Genomic DNA, 26,231 nt, shown 5'->3' on the forward strand with positions numbered 1-26,231 from the left:
TCTCAGAAAAGCTGGAGAAAAATTAAAGTGTCAAAAATCGATAAAGTCAAATAGATTGGGGAGAAAATGAACAGCTCCTCAGCAATGTACCCAGTGAGATTAGGCCACTTAGATGTGTTTGGGTTCTTGGTAATATCAGAATGCGAACGCTTGTCCTTAGTCCTTGTGTGGATAAGGGAAATGTTGATTTTTCAAAGGAGATCAGTATCCCAGCAGCTCCTCTCATTTCCCTTTTAGGATGTAAAATTAGTTGGGTGAATTAAAATATAAAAGCAATTTTCAAACTTTAGTGTTCATCAGCTTCAACTGGAGAGGTGGTTAAAAATATAGATACATCCTGCTTCAGATGGAGGGAGTTTGGAGCGAGTGAGTTGGGGTGCTTCGGAGGGCAGAGGCTGCTTGATTCAAATGTGATACATGGGATAGTGATGGGCCAGAGTACCTTAATTTGTACTTCCATTAGCATCCAAGATAATTTTGTGGTTATGTGGAAAATAAATAGCTCTATAAAAATTGGTTGAATTTTAATTTCATCTGTGGACCGGAGACCAAGAGGAAGGCGAGGACCACCAGGAATTTCTGGAGAAAAAGGCTTACTGGGTGCTCAGGTAAGTTTGACAAAGTAACAGCTCAACACAGCTGCTCATTACCAATGCTCAGTTCATAGTCCTGCATGTCCCTGGACAAATAACGTAAAGCTACACTGTTTGTTCTAGGATCTGTGGGTATTAGGAATTTCTAGAAATAGCTAATTCGAGGCAGTAGACATTGATCACCAGCTATGTACCCCTTCTTCTCTAAGTATATTGTTGGAATATAGTGATGAATGAGATTGGTTTGAGCCACAGGGGTGTGTAACACATGCTCATACTTACTTATAGTGAAAGAAAAAAATAGTAGTACCAAAGGGCCATAAATGACTGATTTATTCCTTACAAACATATAAGGATGCATTGCTTAAAATTATCCCAGTTTTGTAGAGAAGAAAACTGAGGCTCAAAGGGATCAAATTACTTTTCATCTGGATAGTAGGTGGCTGAACTGGCCACCAGCTTGGGTCTTTCTAGTGCCTGTTTAGTGTCTCCCTCACTTGCTATCCCGTGGTTCATAGAAGGGTCAGATCAGGCTGAGGCAATCAGGTCAGATCAGGCAATCAGGAGTGGCTTCCTACAGAAGGAGCATTTGAGATAGCTTTAAAAACCCAAGCAGCATAATTTAAGCCAGGGATTAGTGTATCTGGAGATTCAGAATGGCCTAAGCCATCTCTCTCTTGGTTGGGAAAAGTCAAGCCCCATAACTGATCGTATCATTTTCATTCTCATTCGATCATATTTTCTATTTGGAGTGGGTAAAAGTCCAGGCTTTTGTCTTCCCAGTCTCTTAATCAGATGGTATTTTTCCCTCTAGTAGACAGGTAATTCCTCCAGTTCTTGGTATGTGGAGGACATGGCCTCTTGCTCAGAACACCTTACTGCCCTACCTCAAACGCCAGCTCAGAGGTTAAATGTGTCTATTATGCACTTTGGAGGATAAAATTAATTGTATCAAACATTAGAGATGATTTGGGTCATGGTCTTATTACAGGGGAATCCTGGGCCTCCAGGGCCAAATGGTTCAAAAGGAAAAGATGGACCAAGAGGAATGAAGGTAAATGTCAGAAAAAACACACTTCCTAGACTGCAACTTGGAATCTTTTATATGAATATCTCCTTATATGATCATTTCCAACATGAGTGTCTGATGTGCTTGGTAATGATATATGTATATATATATATATATATATATATATATATATATATTTATAAGTACTCTGTGATAATAGAGACTTGACATGGCTTTGGATATTTTTTTGGGGGGGGCTGCATTGGGTCTTTGTTGCTGCCCACGGGCTTTCTCTAGCCTGTGTGGGCTTCTCGTTGCAGTGGCTTCTCTTGTTGTGGAGCACGGGCTGTAGGCGCACGGGCTTCAGTAGTTGCAGCATGCGGGCTCAGTATTTGCGGTGCGTGGGCTCAGTATTCATGGCTGGGAGCTCTAGAGTGCAGGCTCGGTAGTTGTGGCACATGAGCTTAGTTGTTCCACGGCATGTGGGGCCTTCTAGGACCAGGGATCCAACCCGTGTCCCCCACACTGGCAGGTGGATTCTTAACCACTGTGCCACCAGGGAAGTCCCTTGGTGGTGATATTGACTGTCCATTATCTTGTAGCTGGATAGATGTATACAGAGAAGGAAAGATATTTAGACAGATATATAGAAAGATGGATGGTTAGATGGACACATATATTAGTAGACAAAGATACATCAATAGATAGATAAACATATAGACTCAGCACAAATATAGTTTCATACACTTACACCTAGAAAAAGCCATAGTAATATAAAATTCTTTAACTCGTGCTGCATACCTGGTTTGTTAATTTTCAGTACCAAAATCTTCACTATATTTGTTAGTTACCTGTATTGAACAAAGTCTAGAGGAAGATATTGACCTTAGACTGTAGGATGATGCCAAGAGGACTTGAAAGGAGTATAAAACCTCTAAGGAAAATGACATAAAATTGCATGAACTCATAGCAGAAAATTAATTTAATTTTTACTTTTTATTTTAAAAGGGAGAGCTTGGTGATGCAGGAGAAAGAGGACCGCCGGGTCTACAAGGACCAAGGGGGAAACCTATAAGTCTACTTTCTCTGTTTTGGACTCCTGATCAAATTTCTTGTTATTTGTTTTTGTTCCACACAAAATTCTAACATTCTTGATGAATATTTGGGGTCACAAATATGACATGATCATCAGTAGAGCTGTTGTGAATCTACATAGTTCAAAGACTCCCAAACTCCTTATATCAATAAAGAATCCAAAGGTGTCTCAGGATTTATTTTGCCTTCTGACATGTTGTTGAAGAGGGAAGTTCCAAAGAGACTCTTCTGTTTGACAAAGATATTTCACAAGCATTTGAGTCTTTAGGAATACAGAGATGTTCAATGAAACTTTTTTTTTTCCAAAAAAACAAGTAAGACAGCCAATCAGAGTTGCAAACATTTAAGGGTCTGTGTTTGATTATTCAGAGCACAACAATAATCTTTGGAGACCAGGGATGATCTGCAGGGCTGTGCATTTTTACCTTAGTCATCACTCTGAACATGAGAGCAAGTTAGTTATTTCATGACTATTTTCAATTCATTACCTCACTGGAATTAGCTTTATAATACAGAGTAATGCTGTCTTTCCAACTCATGTTTCTGAGATTTCTTTCATCAACAGCAGGAAGGACCTGCAGCTGTTTTGCACTCCGCACTGAACTTGCAGTTATTAGCAAGGAGAGGAAACAAAAACAGGACTAAGAAGCTTAAATGCGGAAAGGGAAAAAAAATAGGATTACTATCAAATGCATCTACACTCAAATCAGATGATGAAGTTAACACTGTTTAGCTTTAAAATATCTTGACTTAAAATAACGCAAAGCTTGTGCCTGCTGACCTCTCTCTGGGACAGAAAAAGCTGGGGAGCAATGCCTTTCTTGAAGGTATCACATCAGAGGGGGAATCTCCAAAATATACAGTTTGGGCCTCTGGAGTTGAAGATGCTGGAGGCCCTGCATGTCCTTAAGCAGAGAGAAGCTGGTGTAACAGCAATTGAACCTCATTTGCATCCTTTTTCCCCCTTAGTAATTTATTTCTAGCAATTTTTTTTTTACCTTCCTTTTTATTTTCTAATATTTCAAACTTTCCTCCTTAGGTCATAGCCATGATTCTTGTGGCTTAAAATTAAAAAAAAAAAACAAACTTTTCCTCAGCTGATCTACTTGATTTAGGCACAGTCTTTGTCCATTCAGCAAAGAACAACTAAAAGGTTCTGAATTCACTCTTTATTACAGGATGCTCACTGTCTACATGTACAGATGCTATGATCCCAGTAGCATCGTCCACATTTTCATAGCGACCATCATCATCAACACCATGTCAAATTCCACCACCACCACCTCCAACAACATCACCATCACCATGACCACTACTACCATGAATCACCACCCCTCTACCACTACCGTCACCACCACCATTACACTCCTCTGCCAACATCACCAATACTCCAGCCACCACCAGCAGCAGAATAATGGCCACTTATCAAGTACTTTCTCTGTGCCTGGCATCATGCTAAGTGCTTTCCATGCACAATTCCACTTAATCTTTCCAAAAACCATGCTTTGTAGATGATATTATTATCCCCATTTAAAAGATGAGGAGGCTGAATCTTATAGAGGCTGAGTAACTTGGCCAAGGTCACTCATAGAACCAGTGGAAGTGGCATAAAAATTCAAGTCTGTCTGGTTTTATATCATATGCACGACATTGTCTCTATCCCAGTCTTTCCCCCCACCCCCCAGATTTCTCTTTATCCTTAGAGATTTAGCAATTCTGGAACTTCTTCCATTGTTATTTTATCCTACAAAGAAAGCAAGGTTAGCCCAGGGGGAACTTTGTACAGTGACTTGGCTTCCTACAACCAAGGTAGCATCTTGCTGAGGTCAGAATCTTGCTGAAAAGAGGGTTAAAAATTAACACACACACACACACACACACACACACACACACACACACACAAACTTATCTCATAGTCTTATAAAGTTTTATCTCATAGTCTTTTAAAATTTTAAACCCTTATCCGCTCCTTAGCCTATGAAGGTAGTCTAGTGTTTATCCTGTAAAGGTAGGGTAAACCTCCACCAAGCCCCTGCAACCCTCCACCAAGCTCCTTCTGCTTTCTCTACCTCCTTGCACCTGCTGATTTGTCCAAGAGTTCGGATAATTTTTTTTTTTTTTTTTTTTTTGCGGTACGCGGGCGTCTCACTGTTGTGGCCTCTTCCGTTGTGGAGCACAGGCTCCGGACGCACAGGCTCAGCGGCCATGGCTCACGGGCCCAGCCGCTCCGCGGCATGTGGGATCTTCCCGGACCGGGGCATGAACCCGCGTCCCCTGAATCGGCAGGCGGACTCTCAACCACTGCGCCACCAGGGAAGCCCTAGTTTGGATAATATTATTGACCAAGTGTTGATGTGGATGACTCTACAATTCATTGTGTATCATTTTCTTAGGGTCTTTCTAGTCCAGATGGATATGGACGTCCAGGAAGAAAAGGAACAAAGGTGAGGGTTACCTTACAGATTTTTCTCAACTAAAGACTGTAGTTTTTATTTTATTTCACTAGAATAAGTGTTATTACCCAAGTGGTATGCCAGGAATGATTTCTACATGTTGTTTATGACATATTGTAGCTACCAGAATTCCAGCTTTAAAAAATAAAAGCTGGGTTTGTTACTCCCTTATTGAAAAACCAAATTCCTTACCTCATCATCCACCTGTGCCAGATGGCCCCACCCCAGCTCTAGGCATGCCAGACCCTGTCCCAACTCCTTGCCTTTGCGAACGCTCTTGCCTCTATTTGGGATGTTCTTCCCCGTCTCCCTCTTTTGGACGATTTTTACTCCTTTTCTTAAACCAAGTCAAATATCTGCTTCTCCTTGTGGATGCCCTATTGGGCTTCCCCAGACAGAAATTGTTGTGCTATGCTCTGTGTTCCTAAAGCCCATTGTTCATATTTCTACAGTAGCCTTTCCCATCTAGGTTGTATTATAATTTATCCCTGTGTCTACTTCCAGTTTGTGAACTTGACAGCAGGCTTGCATATTATTCATTTAAAAATTTCTTAAGTATTTAATTAATTAATTTATTTAAATTAATTTATTTTTTTTTAAATTGCCATTGTGTTAGTTTCAGGTATATAGGAAAATGAGATATATATATAAATCTTTTTCAGATTCTTTTCCATTATAGGTTATTACAAGTTTTGGAGTACAGTACACTGTGCTATACAGTAGGTCTTTTTTAGTTATCTATTTAATATAAAGTAGTGTGCATAGGTTACTCCCAAACTCCTAATTTATCCCTCCCAAACTTTCCCTTTTGGTAGGTTTGTTTTCTATGTCTGTGAGTCTATTTCTGTAAATAAGTTCATTTGTATCATTTTTCTAGACATTTTATTCATTTTTGTATTGCTGGAGTAAAACCTGGCAGAGAGTAGGTGTTCAATAAGTAGATTTGAATATTTCCACTCCTATAAGAAGCTGGTATTTTAACATGTAGTTCATGGGTCACTGACAGAGGTTTTGAAGCATGGAAGCCACGTGAAGCTTGCTGAATGAATCAGATGTCATTAGCTACAGTTATTCTTCAGTCTACGAGTTACATTTATTGCCTCACAAACTCGGAAATCACTGGAATGTGTAGTGATGCTCAGCTACTGAACAGGACTCTGTGCTGACTTGTCTCAATTCTCTTGTTTCCCTTATGGCTGCAGGATGGCACCACTGCCATTTTATCAAGCAGGAAAGGGCCCCAAACACAGTAAGCTCTTGGTAAATATCTGTGGAATGATGGGACAATGGGGTGATCATCTAGATCAGTGATCATCTAGCTTAGCCTTGTCTATTTACAGATAAGAACATGGAGACTCAGAGAAGTGAAGTAACCTGCCTATGGTCACACAGCTAGAGACAGAGCTGAGTGTAGAATCTAGCCACTGGAGCCCCATCCTGGCAAATTAAGTCTTTCTTCTTTAGGAGAGAGTTTGCATGGCAGGGAATTCTGGGTAGAATTCAAACGGGCACATTTTGAGCCACATGCCAGCTGTGAGCTAAGCACAAGGGCAGTCTGTGCTCACTGTGATAGAGTTAACACTGTGGAACACAGAGAGTCAGTCTACATTTGCATGATTTTTTTCCTGGCAACACATCATGGTCTCCCTCATGGCCCTACTGCTGCTTAGCCGACAACGTTTTCCTAGTCAGTTCACTCTTCTTCCCTCCAAGTTGACTATTTTATACCCTCTCCTCTCCCCTCAAACCTCCAAGACTTGCTTTCTCTTCTACATTTTCAGCAGACGACTGTGCTTCCTATTTCATTAATTAAATAGAATCATTGAGAAGAAAACTGCTACATACATCCACCACAATGGAGGCCACCTGCTTGCCTCTGTGATTACATGTCCTGCCTTCCTTCCACTGCACTGGATGAGAGTCAGTGCCCTTATGTGTCTGTATGCCTCATCTCTCCTCTTGTGGACTGGATTCCATTCTCTTTTTGCTTCCTTAAAGCTCTAGCTCTTGCAAGGGTCGCCTTTTTCTTCTGTATCATCAAATTTTCTTCCCTCACCATAGACCATTCCCAGCAGTATACAAAGAGGTGGGAATATCTTCCATCTGAAAACAAAACAAAACACCTCTCATTTAATTACATACTCCCATCACCCCATTTCTCTCTGATAAAACTCTTTGAAGGAGTAGACTGTACCAGTGGTTCTCAATAAGGGATGATTTTACCCTTCAGGGGACATTTGGCAGTATCTAGAGATGTGCTGTTTGTCACAACTGGGGCAAGAGGAGAGAGACCTTCAAGATGGCAGAAGAGTAAGACGTGGAGATCACCTTCCTCCCCACAAATACAACAGAAATACATATACATGTGGAACAACTCCTACAGAACACCTACTGAATGCTGGCAGAAGACCTGAGACTTCCCAAAAGGCAAGAAACTCCCCACGTACCTGGGTAGGGCAAAAGAAAAAAGAAAAAATAGAGACAAAGGGATAGGGATGGGACCTACACCTCCGGGAGGGAGCTGTGAAGGAGGAAATGTTTCCACACACTAAGATGCCCTTTCACTGGCAGAGATGGGGGGTGGCGAGGGGAAGCTTTGGAGCCACAGAAGAGAGCACAGCAACAGGGGTGCAGAGGGCAAAGCAGAGAGATTCCCGCACAGAGGATCGGTTCTGACCAGCACTCACCAACCGGAGAGGCTTGTCTGCTCACCCGTCGGGGGGGGCGGGGGCTGGGAGCTGAGGCTCGGGCTTGAGAGATCAGAACCGAGGGAGAGGACTGGGGTTGGCTGCGCGGACACACCCTGAAGGGGGCTAGTGCGCCACAGCAAGCTGGGAGGGAGTCCGGAAAAAAGTCTGGAACTGCTGAAGAGGCAAGAGACCATTGTTTCAGGGTGAATGAGGAGAGGGGATTCAGAGAACCACCTAAACAAGCTCCACAGACAGGGGTGAGCCGCAGCTATCAGCGTGGACCACAGAGACGGGCATGAAACACTAAGGTCAAGAAGCCTGTGTGCAAGCACAGGTCACTATCCACACCTCCTCTCCCAGGAACCTGTGCAGCCCGCCACTGCCAGGGTCCCGAGATCCAGGGACAACTTCCCCAAGAGAACACATGGTGTGCCTCAGGCTGTTACAACGTCACGCCGGCCTCTGCCACTGCAGGCTCCCCCCGCATTCCGTACCCCTCCCTCCCCCTGACCTGAGAGAGCCAGAGCCCCATAATCAGCTGCTCCTTTAACCCCTTACTGTCTGAGCGAAGAACAGACGCCCTCAGGCAACCTAAACAAAGAGGCAGAGACAAATCCAAAGCTGAACCCCAGGATTTGTGGGAACAAAGAAGAGAAAGAGAAATCTCTCCCAGCAGCCTCAGCAGCAGTGGATTAAATCTCCACAATCAACTTGATGTACCCTGCATCTGTGGAATACCTGAAGAGACAACGAATCATCCCAAACTTGAGGCGGTGGACTTTGGGAGCAACAATATATTTTTTCCTTTTCTCTTTTTGTGAGTGTGTATGTGTATGCTTCTTTGTGTGGTTTTGTCTGTACAGCTTTTTTTACCATTTGTCCTAGGGTTCTGCCTGTCCATTTTTTTTTTAGTATATTTTTTAGCACTTATCATTGGTGGATTTATATTTTGGTTTGGTTGCTCTCTTCTTTCTTTCTTTTTTATTACTTTTTAAGTTTTTTATTTTTAAAAATTATTTTTTATTTGAATACCCTTTTTATTTTATTTTATTTTATTTTATTTTTCTGTGACTTTCTTTTTTCCTCCCTTTTCTTCTGAGCTGTGTGGCTCACAGGGTCTTGGGGCTCCAGCTGGCTGTCAGGCCTGTGCCTCTGAGGTGGAAGAGCTGAGTAAAGGGTATTGGTCCACCAGAGACCTCCAGGCTCCACATAATATCAAATAGTGAAAGTTCTCCCAAAGATCTCCATCTCAATGCTAAGACCCAGCTCCACTCAAAAACCAGCAAGCTACAGTGCTGGACACCCTATGCCAAACAACGAGGAAGACAGGAACACAACCACAACGATTAGCAGAGAGGATGCCTAAAATCATAACAAGTCCACAGACACCCCAAAACACACCACCAGACATGGACCTGCCCACCAGAAAGACAAGATCCAGCCTCATACACCAGAACAGGCACCAGTCCCCTCCACCAGGAAGACAACACAACCCACTGCAACAACCTTACCCACTGGAGGCAATCACCAAAAGCAATGGGAACTATGAACCTGCAGCCTGAGAAAAGGAGACCACAAACACAGTAAGTTAAGCAAAATGAGAAGACCGGGAAACACACAGCGAATGAAGGAGCAAGGTAAAAACACACTAGGTCAAGCAAATGAAGAGGAAATAGGCAGTCTACCTGAAAAACAATTCAGAGTAATGATAGTAAAGGTGATCCAAATTCTTAGAATGGAGAAAATACAAGATATGTTTAACAAGAAACTAGAAGAAATAAAGAGCAAACAAACAATGATGAACAACAAAATAAATGAAATTTAAAATTCTCTAGAAGGAATCAATAGCAGAATAACTGAGTCAGAAGAATGGATAAGTGATCTGGAAGATAAAATATGGAAATAACGATAACAGAGCAGAATAAAGAAAAAAGAATGAAAAGAATTGAGGACAGTCTTAGAGACCTCTGGGACAACATTAAACACACCAACATTGGAATTATAGGAGTCCCAAAAGAAGAAGAGAAAAATAAAGGGACTGAGAAAATATTTTAAGAGATTATAGTGGGAAACTTCCCTAATATGGGAAAGGAAATAGTTAATCAAGTCCAGGAAGCACAGAGAGCCCCATACAGGATAAATCCAAGGAGACACACACCAAGACACATATTCATCAAACTATCAAAAATTAAATACAAATAAAAAATATTAAAACCATCAAGGGAAAAACAACAAATAACATACAAGGGAATCCCCATAAGGTTAACAGCTGATCTTTCAGCAGAAACTCTGCAAGCCAGAAGGGACTGGCAGGACATATTTAAAGTGATGAAAGGGAAAAACCTACAATGAAGATTACTCTACACAGCAAGGCGCTCATTCAGATTCGGTGGAGAAATTAAAACCTTAACAGAAAAGCAAAAGCTAAGAGAATTCAGAACTATCAAACCAGCTTTACAACAAATGCTAAAGGAACTTCTCTAGGCAGGAAACACAAGAGAAGGAAAACACCTACAATAACAAACCCAAAACAATTAAGAAAATGGTAATAGGAACATACATATCGATAATTACCTTAAATATAAATGGATTAATGCTCCAACCAAAAGACATACACTGGCTGAATGGACACCATAACAAGACCCATATATATGCTGTCTACAAGAGATCTACTTCAGACCTACAGACATGTACACACTGCAAGTGAGCGGATGGAAAAAGATATTCCATACAAATGTAAATCAGAAGAAAGCTGGAGTAGCTATTCTCATATCAAACAAAATAGACTTTAAAATAAAGACTATTACCAGAGACAAAGAAGGACACTACATAATGATCAAGGGATCAATGCAAGAAGAAGATCTAACAATTGTAAATATTTATGCACCCAACATAGGAGCACCTCAATACATAAGGCAAATGCTAACAGCCATAAAAGGGGAAATCGACAGTAACATAATCATAGTAGGGGACTTTAACAACCCACTTTCACCAACGGACAGATCGTCCAAATTGAAAATAAATAAGAAACACAAGCTTTAAATGATATGTTAAATAAGATGGACTTAATTGATATTTATAGGACATTCCATCCCCAAACAACAGAATACACTTTCTTTTCAAGTGCTCATGGAACATTCTCCAGGGCAGATCATATCTTGTGTCACAAATCAAACCCTGATAAATTTAAGAAAATTGAAATCATATCTAGGAGATTAGGAGACTAGATATCAATGCTAGGAGACTAGATATCAATTACAGGAAAAAATCTGTAAAAAATACAAACACATGGAGACTAAACAATATGCTCCTAAATAACGAAGAGATCACTGAAGAAATCAAAGAGGAAATAAAAAAATACCTAGAAACAAATGACACTGAAAACACGACCACCCAAAACCTATGGGATGCAGCAAAAACAGTTCTAAGAGGGAAGTATATAGCAATACAATCCTACCTCAAGAAACAAGAAACATCTAAAATAAACAACCTAACCTTACCTAAAGCAATTAGAGAAAGAAGGACAAAAAACCCCCAAAGTTAGCAGAAGGAAAGAAATCATAAAGATCAAAGCAGAAATAAATGAAAAAGAAATGAAGGAAACAATAGCAAAGATCAATAAAACTAAAAGCTGATTCTTTGAGAGATAAATAAAATTGACAAACCGTTAGCCAGACTCAACAAGAAACAAAGAGACAAGACTCAAATCAATTGAATTAGAAATGAAAAAAGAAGTAACAACGGACCTGCAGAAATCCAAAGGATCATGAGAGATTACTACAAGCAACTCTATGCCAATAAAGTGGATGCCCTGGAAGAAATGGACAAATGCTTAGAAAAGCACAACCTTCCCAGACTGAACCAGGAAGAAATAGAAAATATAAACAGACAAATCACAAGCACTGAAATTTAAACTGTGATTAAAAATCTTCCAACAAACAACAGCCCAGGACCAGATGGCTTCACAGGCAAATTCTATCAATATTTAGAGAGAGCTAAGACCTATCCTTCTCGAATTCTTCCAAAATAGAGCAGAGGGAGGAACACTCCCAAACTCATTCTACGAGGCCACCATCACCCTAATAACAAAACCACACAAAGATGTCACAAAGAAAAAAAACTACAGGCCAATATCACTGATGAACATAGATGCAAAAATCCTTCAACAAAATACTAGCAAATAGAATCCAACAGCACATTAAAAGGATCATACACCATGATCAAGTGGGATTTATCCCAGGAATGCAAGGATTCTTCAATATATGCAAATCAATCAATGTGATACACCGTATTAACAATTTGAAGTATAAAAACCATGTGATCATCTCAATAGATACAGAAAAAGATTTTCTCAAAATTTAAACACATTTATGATAAAAACCCTCTAGAAATTATGCATAGAGGGAACTTGCCTCAACATAATAAAGGTCTTATATGGCAAACCCACAGCCAACATGGTTCTCAATGGTGAAAAAGTGAAAACATTTCTTCTAAGATCAGGAACAAGACAAGGTTGCCCTCTCACCACTATTATTCAATGTAGTTATGGAAGTTTTAGCCACAGCAATCAGAGAAGAAAGGGAAATAAAAGGAATCCAAATCGGAAAAGAAGAAGTAAAGCTGTTACTCTTTGCAGATGACATACTATACATAGAAAATCCTCAAGACTCTACCAGAAAAGTACTAGAGCCAATCAATGAATTTGGTAATGTAGCAGGACACAAAATTAATGCACAGAAATCTCTTGCATTCGTATACATTAATGCTGAAAAATCTGAAAGAGAAATTAAGGAAACACTCCCATTTACCATTGCAACAAAAAGAGTAAAATACCTAGGAATAAACCTACCTAGGAGACAAAAGACCTGTATGCAGAAAACTATAAGACACTGATGAAAGAAATTAAAGATGATACAAATAGATGGAGAGATATACCATGTTCTTGGATTGGAAGAATCAACATTGTGAAAATGACTATACTACCAAAAGCAATCTACAGATTCAGTGCAATCCCTATCAAAGTACCAATGGCATTTTTCACAGAATTAGAACAAAAAATTTCACAATTTGTACGGAAACACAAAAGACCCCAAATAGCCAAAGAAACCTTGAGAAAGAAAAATGGAGCTGAAGGAATCAAGCTCCCTATCTTCAGACTCTACTGCAAAGCTACATAAACAAGACAGTATGGTACTGGCACAAAAGCAGAAATATAGATCAGTGGAGCAGGATAGAAAGCCCAGAGATAAACCCATGCACATATGGTCACATTATTGATAAAGGAGGTAAGAATATACAATGGAGAAAAGATAGCCTCTTAAATAAGTGGTGCTGGGAAAACTGGACAGCTACATGTAAAAGAATAAAATTGGAACACTCCCAAACACCATACACAAACTCAAAATGGATTAAAGACCTAAATGTAAAGCTGGACACTGTTAAACTCTTAGAGGAAATGATAGGCAGAACACTCTATGACATAAATCACAGAAAGCTCCTTTTTGACCTACCTCCTAGAGAAATGGAAATAATAACAAAAATAAACAAATGGGACCTAATGAAACTTAAAAGCTTTTGCACAGCAAAGGAAACCATAAACAAGATGAAAAGACAACCCTCAGAATGGTAGAAAATATTTGCAAATGAAGCAACTGACGAAGAATTAATTTCCAAAATTTACATGCAGCTCAATATCAAAAAAACAGACCACCCAGTGCAAAAATGGGCAGAAGACATAAATAGACATTTCTACTAAGAAGATATACAGATTGCTAACAAACATGAAAGAATGCTCAACATCGCTAATCATTAGAGAAATGCAAATCAAAAGTGCATTGAGGTCAATGCACCAGTGACCTCACTGGTGAGGTCAACTCACACCAGTCAGAATGGCCATGATAAAACATCTAAAAACCATACATGCTGAGGAGGGTGTGGGGAAAATGGAACGCTCTTGCACTGTTGGTGGGAATGTAAATTGATAGAGCCACTATGGAGAACATTATGGAGGTTCCTTAAAAAATTAAAAATAGAACTACCATATGACCCAGCAATCTGACTCCTGGGCATATATCCTGAGAAAACCATAATTCAAAAAAAGTCATGTACCACAATGTTCATTGCAGCTCTATCTACAATAGCCAGGACATGGAAGCAACCTAAGTGTCCATCGACAGATTATGGATAAAGAACATGTGGCACATATATAGAATGGAATATTACTCAGCCATAGAAAGAAGTGAAATTGAGTTATTTGTAGTGTGGTGGATGGACTTAGAGTCTGTCATACAGAGTGAAGTAAGTCAGAAAGAGGAAAACAAATACCATATGCTAACATATATATATGGAATCTAAAAAAAAAAAAGTTATGAAGAACCTAGGGGCAGGACAGGAATAGAGATGCAGATGTCGAGCATGGACTTGAGCACAGGGGGAGGGGGAAGGTAAACTGAGATGAAGTGAGAGAGTGACATGGACTTATATATACTGCCAAATGTAAAATAGATAGCTAGTGGGAAGCAGCCCCATAGCACAGGGAGATCAGCTCGGTGCTTGTGACCACCTAGAGGGGTGGGATGAGGAGGATGGCAGGGAGATGCAACAGGGAGGAGATATGGGGATATATGTATATGTGTAGCTGATTCACTTTGTTATAAAGGAGAAATTAACACACCATTGTAAAGCAATTATACTCCAATAAAGTTGTAAAAAAAAAAAAAAAAAAGAACTGTGGCAAGAGATGCTACTGGCATCTAGTATGTAGAGATCAGAGGTGTTTTCATCCTGTGATACACAGGATAGCCCTTCACAGCAAAGAACCATGAGGTCCAAAATGTCAGTAATGTCAAGGTTTAGAAACACCACTTTCTTTCCTCTTGTTCTCTGTAACTGATGATTGTTGAGCCTTCACCCTTTGACCCTCCCTGCTCAACCATATCTGCTTTAGTCGAGGTAAAAGTGCTCCATGTTGCCGCAAATGACATCGTTTCATTATTTTTAAAGTCTGAGTAAGGTTCCATTGTATATATGAACCACAGCTTCTTATCCATTCATCTGTCAATGCACATTAGGTTGCTTCCATGTCTCGGCTATTGTAAACAGTGCTGCAGTGAACACTAGGGTGCCTGTATCCTTTCGAACCATGTTTTTCTCCAGATATATGCCCAGCAGTAGGATTGCAGGATTATATGGTAGCTCTATTTTTAGTTTTTTAAGGAACCTCCATACTGTCCTCCGTAGTGGCTGTAGCAATTTACATTCCCACCAACAGTGTAGGTGGGTTCCCTTTTCTCCGTAGCCTCTCCAGCATTTATTGTTTGTAGATTTTTGATGATGGCCATTCTGACTGGTGTGAGGTGATATCTCATTGTAGTTTTGATTTGTATTTTTCTAAAAATTAGTGGTGTTGAGCATCTTTTCATGTGCCTCTTGGCCATCTGTATGTCATGGATGGACCTGGAGATTATCATACTAAGTGAAGTAAGTAAGACAGAGAAAGACAAATATCATTTATTGCTTATATGAAGAATCAAAAAAATGATACAGGGCTTCCCTGGTGGCGCAATGGTTGAGAGTCCGCCTGCCGATGCAGGGGACATGGGTTCGTGCCCCGGTCTGGGAAGATCCCACATGCCGTGGAGCGGCTGGGCCCGTGAGCCATGGCCGCTGAGCCTGCACGTCCGGAGCCTGTGCTCCGCAACGGGAGAGGCCACAACAGTGAGAGGCCAGCGTACCGAAAAAAAAAAAAAAGATACAAATGAACTTATTTATAAAACAGAAACATACTCAGACTTAGAGAAGAAACTTACGTTTCCTGGTGTGGAGGGCGGGAAAGGGGGGGGAGGGATTGATTGAGAAGTTGGGATTGACATGTACACCCTACAATATTTAAAATAGGTAACCAACAAGGACCTACTGTATAGCACAGGGAACTCTGCTCAATATTCTGTAATAACCTAAATGGACAAATAATTTGAAAAAGAATACATACATGTATATATATAAATGAATCACTTTGCTGTACACCTGAAACGAACACAACACTGCTAATCAACTATGCTCCAATATAAAATAAAAATTAGAAGAAAAAAACCCAGGGGCTTCCCTGGTGGCACAGTGGTTAAGAATCTGTGTGCCAAGGCAGGGTACAGGGGTTCGAGCTTTGGTCTGGGAAGACCCCACATGCCACATAGCAACTAAGCCCGTGCACCACAACTACTAAGCCTGCGCTCTAGAGCCCATGAGCCACAACTACTGAGCCCTCGTGCCACAGCTACTGAAGCCCGTGCACCTAGATAGAGCCCATGCTCCACAACAAGAGAAGCCAACGCAATGGGAAGCCCGTGCACCACAACGAAGAGTAGCCCCCGCTCACTGCAACTAGAGAAAGCCCGTGTGCAGCAATGAAGACACAACACAGCTGAAAATAAATAAATAAAAACATACAATAAATTAGATCAAAATATTTTTTAAAAAAACAAAAAACAGAAAAACCCATTGTGCTAAGTCCAGTGGTCAGTTCTCTGCCCTCATTGTGTTCCGTGTCTCAGCAGCATTTGACAGAGATGATAATGGGCTTGTTGTTTAAACCTTTGCTCACTCAACTTCCAGCACATACCACTTCCCTGGTTTTCCCTGGCTGCTCTTGGCTGGATCTTCTGAATGTTCTTGAGCTCTAAATGTTGAGGACTCAAGACTCTATCCTCATATTTCTCTCCCTCATTACTCACTCCTCAGGTGACCTTATCCAGTCTCATGGCATCAAGTGCCATCTGTCCTCTGATCTCAGTTTACTTCTCTAGCTTGGACCAATCTCTTAAGCTCCAAATATGTTTCTACTTGCTTATCTCATAGGCACCTGAAAGTTGGCATGTCCCCAAGCAACTTTTTTCTTCTTCTTTTGTTTTCTAATCTTTTATTATGGAAAAATTCAAAAATATATACAAGTGGAGAGACTAATATGATACCTCCTCCTGTGTACATATTACCTAGCTCAAACAATGAAAAACGCTTGGCCAATTTAGTTTTGTTTTATTTATAGTCCCACTCACGTTTTCCCACTCCCTCCACAAATTATTTTGAAGCAAATGCCAGATATCATATATTTCATGCATAAATATTTCAGCTTGCATCTCTAAAAGATTCTTTTTTTTTGGCGGTACGCGGGCCTCTCACTGTTGCGGCCTCTCCTGCTGCGGAGCACAGGCTCCGGACGCGCAGGCTCAGCGGCCATGGCTCACGGGCCCAGCCGCTCCGCGGCATATGGGATCTTCCCAGACCGGGGCACGAACCCGTGTCCCCTGCATCGGCAGGCGGGCTCTCAACCACTGCGCCACCGGGGAAGCCCTTAAAATAAAGATTTTTTTTTTCTTTTTTGCGGTATGCGGGCCTCTCACTGTTGTGGTCTCTTCCGTTGTGGAGCGCAGGCTCCGGACGCACAGGCTCAGCGGCCATGGCTCACGGGCCCAGCCGCTCCGCGGCATGTGGGATCTTCCCGGACAGGGGCACGGACCCGTGTCTCCTGCACTGGCAGACGGACTCTCAACCACTGCGCCACCGGGGAAGCCCCTCTAAAAGATTCTTTAAAAATATAACCACAATACCATCATCACACCTAAGAATGAGCAATGATCCTTTAATATCATCAAACATCCAGTCAGCCCAAACTGATTCACCTGCCCTTCCTCCTGCCTTCCCCATTTTGGGAATCGGAGACTCCATCCCACCAGTTACTTAAAACAGATGCTTGTTTCATCTTTAATAAGTCTCTTTCTCTCACCCCTTACATTTAATCCATCAACACTTAAGGGTGAGTCTATCTTCAGAATATATCCAGCATGTCATTCTGTCTCACCACCACCACTGCTGCACTCTGGGCAAGCCAACATGATTTAGCACCTGGATTAGTGTCAGAGCCACCTAACTGTTCCCCCTGCTTCTGTCCTTCTAGTTAGCTTTCTTTGAAGGAACCAGAGCCATCTTGTAAATACAGAGGCAGGTCATGTCACTTCTTTACTCAAAACCCAGCCATGGCTCCCGATGGCATTCAGAGTTAACCCCACTGTTATGTGGCCCACAAGATTTTACATAATCTGCCCCTCTCCATCCCATTATTCTGCTTCATTGTTGGTCAAACACAGCACACATTCATACACTTGTTTATGGTTTTCACATACTCTTTCCTCTGCCTGGGATGCTCTACTTCCACACATCTGCTTGCCTTGCTTCCTGAATTCATGCTGGTCTTTACCCAAATGCTACCTTTACAAAACGGTTTTGCCTGACCCCCTTATATAAAATAGCTAACCCCTCACCCTTACATTCTTTATTTCTTAATCCTTTTTCTGGCATAGCATTGATCTCACCCTGGCAGGTTTTACGTCTCTTTCTCACTAGCAGGTAAGTTCCTTGATGGCAGGGTCTTTGTTCTGTTCACCATGGAATTCCCAACACCTAGAGACATGCCTGGCACACAGTAGGTGCTAAATAAATACTTCTTGAATGAATACTTGCTTGGTAGTATGTCTTTGGTCTGGCAATGATCATCTGCTTCCCAGCAGTCAATTTGGTGGCCCTTCCCTTGGTTTCAATTGGATCATATCTCTGGTTATTTAAACTGATAGATAAATAAAAATGTACAAGAAGAAAGTTTTATTACACAATATATCAAGAAAGGAGGAAGAATTTGTAAAAATCACTTGCATGTTGCTTTGCATTGAATTATAGAAATAAAATACGGCCACTTGGGAGTAGCTTAAGATAACAGCCTTTGCGATAGTTGTTTTTTCTGGCACCTGTTTTGAGTTTGTTTTCTCAAAATTATAGTATCTTCTTTTTCCCCCAAGGAATGCCAAAGAAAGACTTAATCACATGACACTAAACAAGACCTTATTTCATTTCTGACACTAGAGGGAACCCGGATTTCCTGGCTACCCTGGTACACAAGTAATCTTTTGGGGCCTGACATCTGGTATGCAGCATGTGTCATTTATTTGTACTTATTTTTCTTTATACTCATGGTTCTACTTTTGATTCTATTAAGGGAGAAGATGGTGACCTGGGCCACCAAGGAGAGAAGGGGGCAAAGGGAATCAGAGGGAAGAGGGTAAGAACCAAAGGAATTTCCCCAGATCTATAGAGGCCCATATCATGACAGTCTACTCAAAGGACTATACTTCCACTGGGTTAATGGACTTCTTAGCAGGAAGCCCATGTCCTCGTCAGAATATTCTACACCTTCCTGGTCACTCCCCACTTAGTCCCATTATCATTTATCTTCTGAATGCAAATGCAGCTCACCAAACCATAACAACAGAAAATTCAAGTTGGGAGTTTCAGTTATGTAGTATCAACCCTTCAAAGAACAAGTTTGGAGACACCTCTGTCTTTGGTAAATCTAGATATCATTTGAAAAAATATTGGTCTAGCTGCAGGGCAAATATTACTGTTTCTTTAAGATTCTTCCAAGCCTTTACTTTCTCTTAGCTATTCTGAGACTAAACTCTCAAGAATGTGGCTGCCATCCTGGTGGACTTGGAGTCACGTTTTTCTCTGTGCTTTATAGAGTCTACCAATAAAACCCATTCCTTCAGGTTCGGAAGATTCAGTATTGAAGAGCCACAATCACTACCATCTCTTTTTGGAAAGAGTAACCCTGTGGATACCTAACAACTTGGTAGTGTTTAGCTAATATACATTAGAGAGCAAGGCCTTCTGGGAAAAGAACATGGACTAGTGTTCAACGTAGGAGAGAGGAACAGAAAGAGAATGTATATTGTCTGGGCACCCAATAACTGGTATTTTCATAAACTGGCAAGGACATAAAGGAAAATTTGAACTATGCCTAACTTGGCTTGCTACTGGCTAATATTACCCTGCTCAGCTAAACTTCTCTCTCTTGTTTTAAAATTAAAAAAGATAAAGCATCAATTATACGCAGATAATGCTGTGTCAGTTCAAATCCCTGTCAGATAAGCAGTGAGTCCATGGTCAGCATAGACCTTTTCTGAGACACTGAAGACCAGAAGATAATAGGAACTTTTCCTTTCTCCTGATGCCTGGCCTTCAATACACATTTCCTGCATTCATTTAATTATATGACCTGGAGCCTCAGCTGAATATCGAGACATACTTTAAGGCTCTGTTTGGAAGTGTTTGTGTGAATTTACACATGTTGGCTGGGGTTAGGTATGTATGGGGGGGACTTAGATGGTTCCCACAAAGACCTCCCCATCCCCCCCACCACCCAGTCTCCATGTCTCACTCTGCTGAAGACGGTTCGTGAACTAACTGGTCCATAGCAGACTCATTAGACTCAGATATAATGACAACTTGGAATCTCAAGGTGGGTCTATTGGTTTTAATCAAGTCGTGTTCAAGGGGGAAGCTTATCCCTTTGGTTTGGTCATTTTTAGGGTAATGCTGGACTTCCTGGATTCGTTGGAACTCCAGGTGACCCAGGCCCTCCAGGACCAGTGGTAACATGGATTTCTCCTTTCTTTTATTTTCAACCTTTGTGTAAAATTGAATAAGGATTTGATGAGACATCTCTAAGAAGAAATAAACATTTAAAATGCACAGGAGGAGCTAAATAGGGAATGTGCCAAATTTACTTTAGAGGGCATTAGCTTCAAGTTCTTACACAGTATAGTATTTATTAAATATAGATATTTTGACTTGAACATGGGAAAGATGTGGAGTGGCTGGAGATTCATGGATCTGTCTAAGTACATAAAACAATACACAAAGCTCACTGGAGAGTGCGTTTATCAGTGTAAACAAGATGAGCGGCAACATTTATGCAAAAACCAGAAAGAAATCCTAACAAAATATGACATTTATATAATCTTATCCTCACTGACAATGTTGCAAGCCCACAGATATTTGTAAAATTCCCTGGAAGGTCATTTGGTATGAAAGGAAAGACTAGAGGTGGTTGTCGTTTTGCCCTATGCCTGTCCTAAGAGACAAGGCCATCATCCGTGAAGGAAGGTACAGTGAGTTGGCTGCGGGTTGAACCAGGTAGTTTCACTGCAGTTTAGGGTTTCTGGAGAGGTGCACAAGAATCTTAAAAGAAGAAGGACCACCATGCCCATTTTACAGATAAAGAAACAAAGGCTGAGGAGATTATAGTGAGCTGCAGGAAGTCACAAATGACTACCTCGTAGAGTACAAATAAGCACAAAGATCTCCAGACTCCCAGAGTGGCTGGAGTCAGGCGGATCTGTTGTGAAGGGCTCCAGGGAAGATTTGTGTAATGCTAGGGAATAGATAGGGTGGTGTTGGGTGGCCTGAGGAGAAGAGGTAGGGGAGGACAGGGGTCCACTTTAGAACTGCCTATAAGTGGTCCTGGGATCTTGAATGGCCTTTTCCTGAATTTGATCCTAAACTGTGGATTGGGGCTTCCCTGGTGGCGCAGTGGTTGAGAATCCGCCTGCCAATTCAGGGTACATGGATTCGAGCCCTGGTCCAGGAAGATCTCACATGCTGTGGAGCAACTAAGCCCGTGTGCCACAACTACTGAGCCTGCACTCTAGAGCTCACGAGCCACAACTACTGAAGCCTGTGCACCTAGAGTCTGTGCTCCACAACAAGAGAAGCCACCACAATGAGAAACCCCGGCACCACAGCGAAGAGTAGCCCCCTCTCGTTGCAACTAGAGAAAGCCTGTGTGCAGCAATGAAGACCCAATGCAGCCAAAAATAAAAAATAAATAAGATAAATAAATTTTTAAAAAAAGTTCACACACAACTATAAAAAAAATAAGAAGAATTCGCCTGCCAATGCAGGGGACACTGGTTTGAGTCCTGGTCCAGGAAGATCCCACATGCCGCAGAGCAACTAAGCCCATGTGCCACAACTACTGAGCTTGCGCTCTAGAGCCTGCAAGTCACAACTACTGAAGTCCATGCACCTAGAGTCTGTGCTCCGCAACAAGAGAAGCCACCGCAATGAGAAGCCTGCGCAGTGCAATGAAGATTATCTCCCGCTCGCTGCAACTAGAGAAAGCCTGTGTGCAGCAACGAAGACCCAATACAGCCAAAAATAAAATAAAAAAATAAATTAATTAAAAAAACCCAAAAAAACCCAAAAAACAAAAAAACAAAAAAATCTGTGGCTTAGTCTCAAAATAACCTGGTCTCCTAAGAGTCTTTCTGTAGCATCTCCCTGGGCACCCTGGACTCTGGGGTCTGGGATACATCTCCTAGACACTCTGACCTCCTTCCTTAAGGAGTCAGACAGAACTTCAGGCCCAGGAGCAAGGCAGAAGGAGGTCTCTGTAGCGTGGTGAGCTTTCTCAAACTCTCTTGCCAACTCTTCAGAATAATGTGTTGGACTTCCAGAATCTTGCATTTGAAACCCATTTCTATTCTTTCCAGGGCATCAAGGGCCCCAAAGGTGTGATAGATATGATGGTAGTTGAAGATTTTTTTTTAATATTTTCAAGGATATCTTTTATTTCTTCAGACATACAAAATGTAGTTATTTTATATTTTCTATCTGATTATTCCAATATCTGAAATAGTTACAGAATTTGTTGTTTCTGCTGGTGTGAAGATTTTAATTGTAAATTTTAAAACACAAAACTTTCCACTTTCACAAAATAGAAATCTGTAAAGATTCTTTAGTTTCTCCTCTTGTAAGTTCTCTTAGTACTTTAAGTTTATAGACTTTACTCTGGTAGGTTGTAACCAAATCAAATAAAAAGAGTAGAATAATATTTTAAATATTTAAACAATATTTTAAATATTTTCAAGAGTAGAATAATATTTTAAATCTGGATATTTTTGAGAAATACCAGTTGGCATGAAAGGAAAGACTTCGAGGTTACTACCCCAGTGGGGGTGGGGGGGAAAGGCTTTTTGTAATGTTCAAAAATTGCTTGTAAAGTATTCATAAGCCAAAACATAGTATAATACAGGCCACTGTGTCTTATGGCACACCTGAAAATGATCTCAGTCTTATGATGATTTTTCGTCACCCGAGTACAAAAATACTATTGAGGGGAGGGGAGGGAAGGACGTGGGGCAACTGAGGAGCAGGAAGTGATGGGGTCAAGGGGAGAACAGAACAGAGAGGAAGGGATCAAAGGAATGAAACAATTCTAGGGGAGGTGTTGAGGGTAGAATATCTTGCCTGTCATTCTAAAGAAATGTTACAGAAATCGCTAAGGTAGAGATCCAAGAATTTTAGGCATTTTTCTTCCTTCTGTGTTGACATTCCTGGAATTAAACTTCTTCAAAATCAGATTTGATTCCATTCCTTTGTGAGGCAGATTTTTTTAAAAAAAGAAGGGCTCCCCTTATCTATCTATCTCTAATAGTATGGGCAGTATACTGTATATAAAATAGTTTAAAAATATCCACTGGATCCAGAAATATAACTTCTGGAAAGTTCCATCTGTTGTAACAACTTTGGGGTTTTCTGTTGTGGATTAAAAAGCTTCAGATAGGCTGGGATAACATCCATACGACATTTCTAAGTCATGACGGTGAGGAGGAATATGCTTCAAATTAAGTACTCTTTCCTTTCTTTCACCACCTTTCTAACAGCCTTGTGAAATCATCAATTTTGGTCGCGAAAATTGTCATAAGTTGTTGGGAAAGGCTAGAAAGGAGCCAGGGGTGTGAAGTGGGAATGGATCATGCACTGAGAACATAAGTCACCTGGGGTTGGGAGGTGCCATGGTCCATCATGGGAAGCTCTTATAATTTAACATATACGGCTCAGTCCCCACTTGGATAAGTAATCTTCCCCAACGTGGTCTCAGAAGTGAAGTGGATGATATGGAGAACAGTATGGAGGTTCCTCAAAAAACTAAAAACAGAGCTACCATACAATCCTGCAATCCCTCTCCTGGGCATACATCTGGAGAAAACCATAATTTAAAAAGATACATGCACCACAATGTTCATTGCAGCACTATTTACAATAGCCAAGACCTGGAAGCAAACTAAGTGTCCATCGACAGATGAATGGACAAAGATGTGGTACATATACACAATGGGATACTAGTCAGCCATTAAAAAAAAATGAAATAATGCCATTTGAAGCAACATGGATGGACCTAGAGATTATCATACTAAGTAAGTCAGATAGAGAAAGACAAATCTCATATGATATCACTTGTATGTGGAATCTAAAAAAAGTTACAAATGAACTCATTTACAAAATAGAAATAGACCCACAGACATAGAAGACAAACTTATGGTTACCAAAGGGGAAAGGGGGGAGGAACAAATTAGGAGTTTGAGATTAACATATACACACTACTATACATAAAATAGATAACCAACAAGGACCTACTGTATAGCACAGGGAACTATACTCAATATTTTGTAATAACCTATAAGGGAAAAAAATCTGTAAAAGAATATATAATACATATATGTGTATAACTAATCAGTTTGCTGTACACGTGAAACTAATATGATATTATAAATCAACTGTACTTCAGTAAAATAAAATTAAATTAAAAGTAATGAAGTGGATGAAAGGCATGCCATCTCACCAGTGAAGAAAAATTCCTCTACAATTGGCACCTCATGCAATGCAATGATAATTGCACACCTGCACATCTTGGTGCTTCTTATCACAAAACAGGCAAAGAGAAGCTCTGTTCTTTTATTTCATCCATTTAAGCAAGAGGGATCAACAGTGAGCCTTCAGTAAGAAATGGGTCTTTTTAAATTAACATTTGTGTTTTAAAAATGGAACTGTGAATCATCAAATCTTAAGTAATGCTTTGTCACATTCCCAGATTGTAATTCTTTGTCTTCAATGTACTCCAGGATATTTGCATCCTATAATATATACATTTCTCCACTTACTGGCAATAGGCAGTGAACATTGACTTGGCAAATTGCTTAGTTTGGGTTTTCTCCACAATCATCCCACCCCTATTATGCTGACTCTCCCATATTCTGTCCATTCCCATCCAGTTGCTGTTCAGGGAGATTCTGGAATTTTTTTTCCTAAAAATCATAAAGAATAATACCATCACCTTGACCACAAAGGAAAAGTTTCAGAGTTAAAGGTTAAAACTCTTTTACATTCAGGAGCACTGTAAAGTCAAAAACAAACAGAAAAATGGGGAAAATATATGCAATATAAGCAGTGAACCCAGGGAAAGGCCCTAACTTCTTTACTCTATCATGTTGAAATATATAAAATCACTGCTACTCAATCATTTTCATCTACAAACACAGATATTTCATATTTGCTAAACCTAAGTGTAAAAAACTCTTTTAGATTGAAAACGGGCCAAAAACATGAATGGAGGATTCAGAAAAGAAAAAAATACAATAAACCTGTAAAAATGTTTGACCTTACAAGAAGTCAAAGAATACAAATTAAAATAAGATTTTTTTTTGTTTCAAATTGGAAATTTTTTTAAGATGAGGAAAAAAATCCCTATCCAGAGTTGAGAAATGTAGGTATGTCAATTGGCACAATTTTTCTGAAGAGCCATTGGACAATGCATATCAAAAGCCATAATTGTAGACCTATTTGGAGCTGTAATTGGACAGAAATGAACAGATAGAAGTTCAAGTATTCTCATCACAAAGGGATGTTGACAGAAGAAATCATGAGACATCATAGGAGACCAGATGATACTGCTCTAAATTTATTGATGGAAGGAATACCATAAAGTGAAAAAGGATTCAGAATAGAGCATAGCCTAAGCTCCAAGTCTTATAAAATGAAATAAAACAAGTGATAGATATACATATATACACATATATATGATAAATTAAGGGTAATTTTAATATATTGTTTTCTAGTATTTTCCATGAAAATATATTGCTTGTGTATACACGCTTATACATAATATATGCAATATACAATTAATATTATTACTAACATTAATAAACAATATATTAATACCAACAATACAATAATTAATATTAATAATTACTAATATTACTATATTTTATTATATAGAATTTAAGATATGTGTGTATGCATATGTGTGTGTATATATAGTTTCTGAGTAGCTAAGTGTATTAGATTTAAGTTCAGTACAGTGTGACTCAGTGCTCAAACGCAGGAACACCAACATAGTCCTCAAATCAGCCTGGAGGTAGCCAGTCCCGGGATGATGGAGCGCCATGGTGCCTAGGGATGGGTGCCCAGGGATGCAGCCTCTTTATATTTTCCTGCACTGCCACTGGGGTGGGGATGCTGTTTCCGAAATCACCTCATGGTCCAAGATGTCTATCAAGCTTCAGCCAGCAGGTAAAGGAAAGGAGGATACTTTTTCAAGGTTGTACCTCCCATGGTTCTAATTCTGTTATCCAGAGCTTAGTAAGATGCCACCCCACTGGGAAATGTACCCTTTGTTCCAGGCAGCCATATACCCAGCCAGAGACTGGGTTTCTGTTACCATGGA

General features: G+C 40.4%; 1 protein-coding gene across 1 annotated transcript in view; it reads left to right on the forward strand.

Annotated features, from left to right (window-relative positions):
• The window catches only part of LOC137225588 (collagen alpha-4(VI) chain-like), a 65,945-nt gene that overhangs the window by 5,949 nt on the left and 33,765 nt on the right, over positions 1-26,231 (forward strand). Inside the window, exons 4-12 of the mRNA XM_067739783.1 lie at positions 548-608; positions 1,585-1,647; positions 2,611-2,672; positions 5,090-5,141; positions 18,749-18,784; positions 18,882-18,944; positions 20,254-20,316; positions 22,219-22,254; positions 23,392-23,428. Of these exons, the coding sequence (XP_067595884.1) occupies positions 548-608; positions 1,585-1,647; positions 2,611-2,672; positions 5,090-5,141; positions 18,749-18,784; positions 18,882-18,944; positions 20,254-20,316; positions 22,219-22,254; positions 23,392-23,428 (473 nt within the window). The remainder of the gene's footprint in view (positions 1-547; positions 609-1,584; positions 1,648-2,610; positions 2,673-5,089; positions 5,142-18,748; positions 18,785-18,881; positions 18,945-20,253; positions 20,317-22,218; positions 22,255-23,391; positions 23,429-26,231) is intronic.

This window comes from Pseudorca crassidens, chromosome 5 (genome assembly GCF_039906515.1).
Source record: "Pseudorca crassidens isolate mPseCra1 chromosome 5, mPseCra1.hap1, whole genome shotgun sequence".
Lineage (NCBI taxonomy): Eukaryota > Metazoa > Chordata > Mammalia > Artiodactyla > Delphinidae > Pseudorca > Pseudorca crassidens.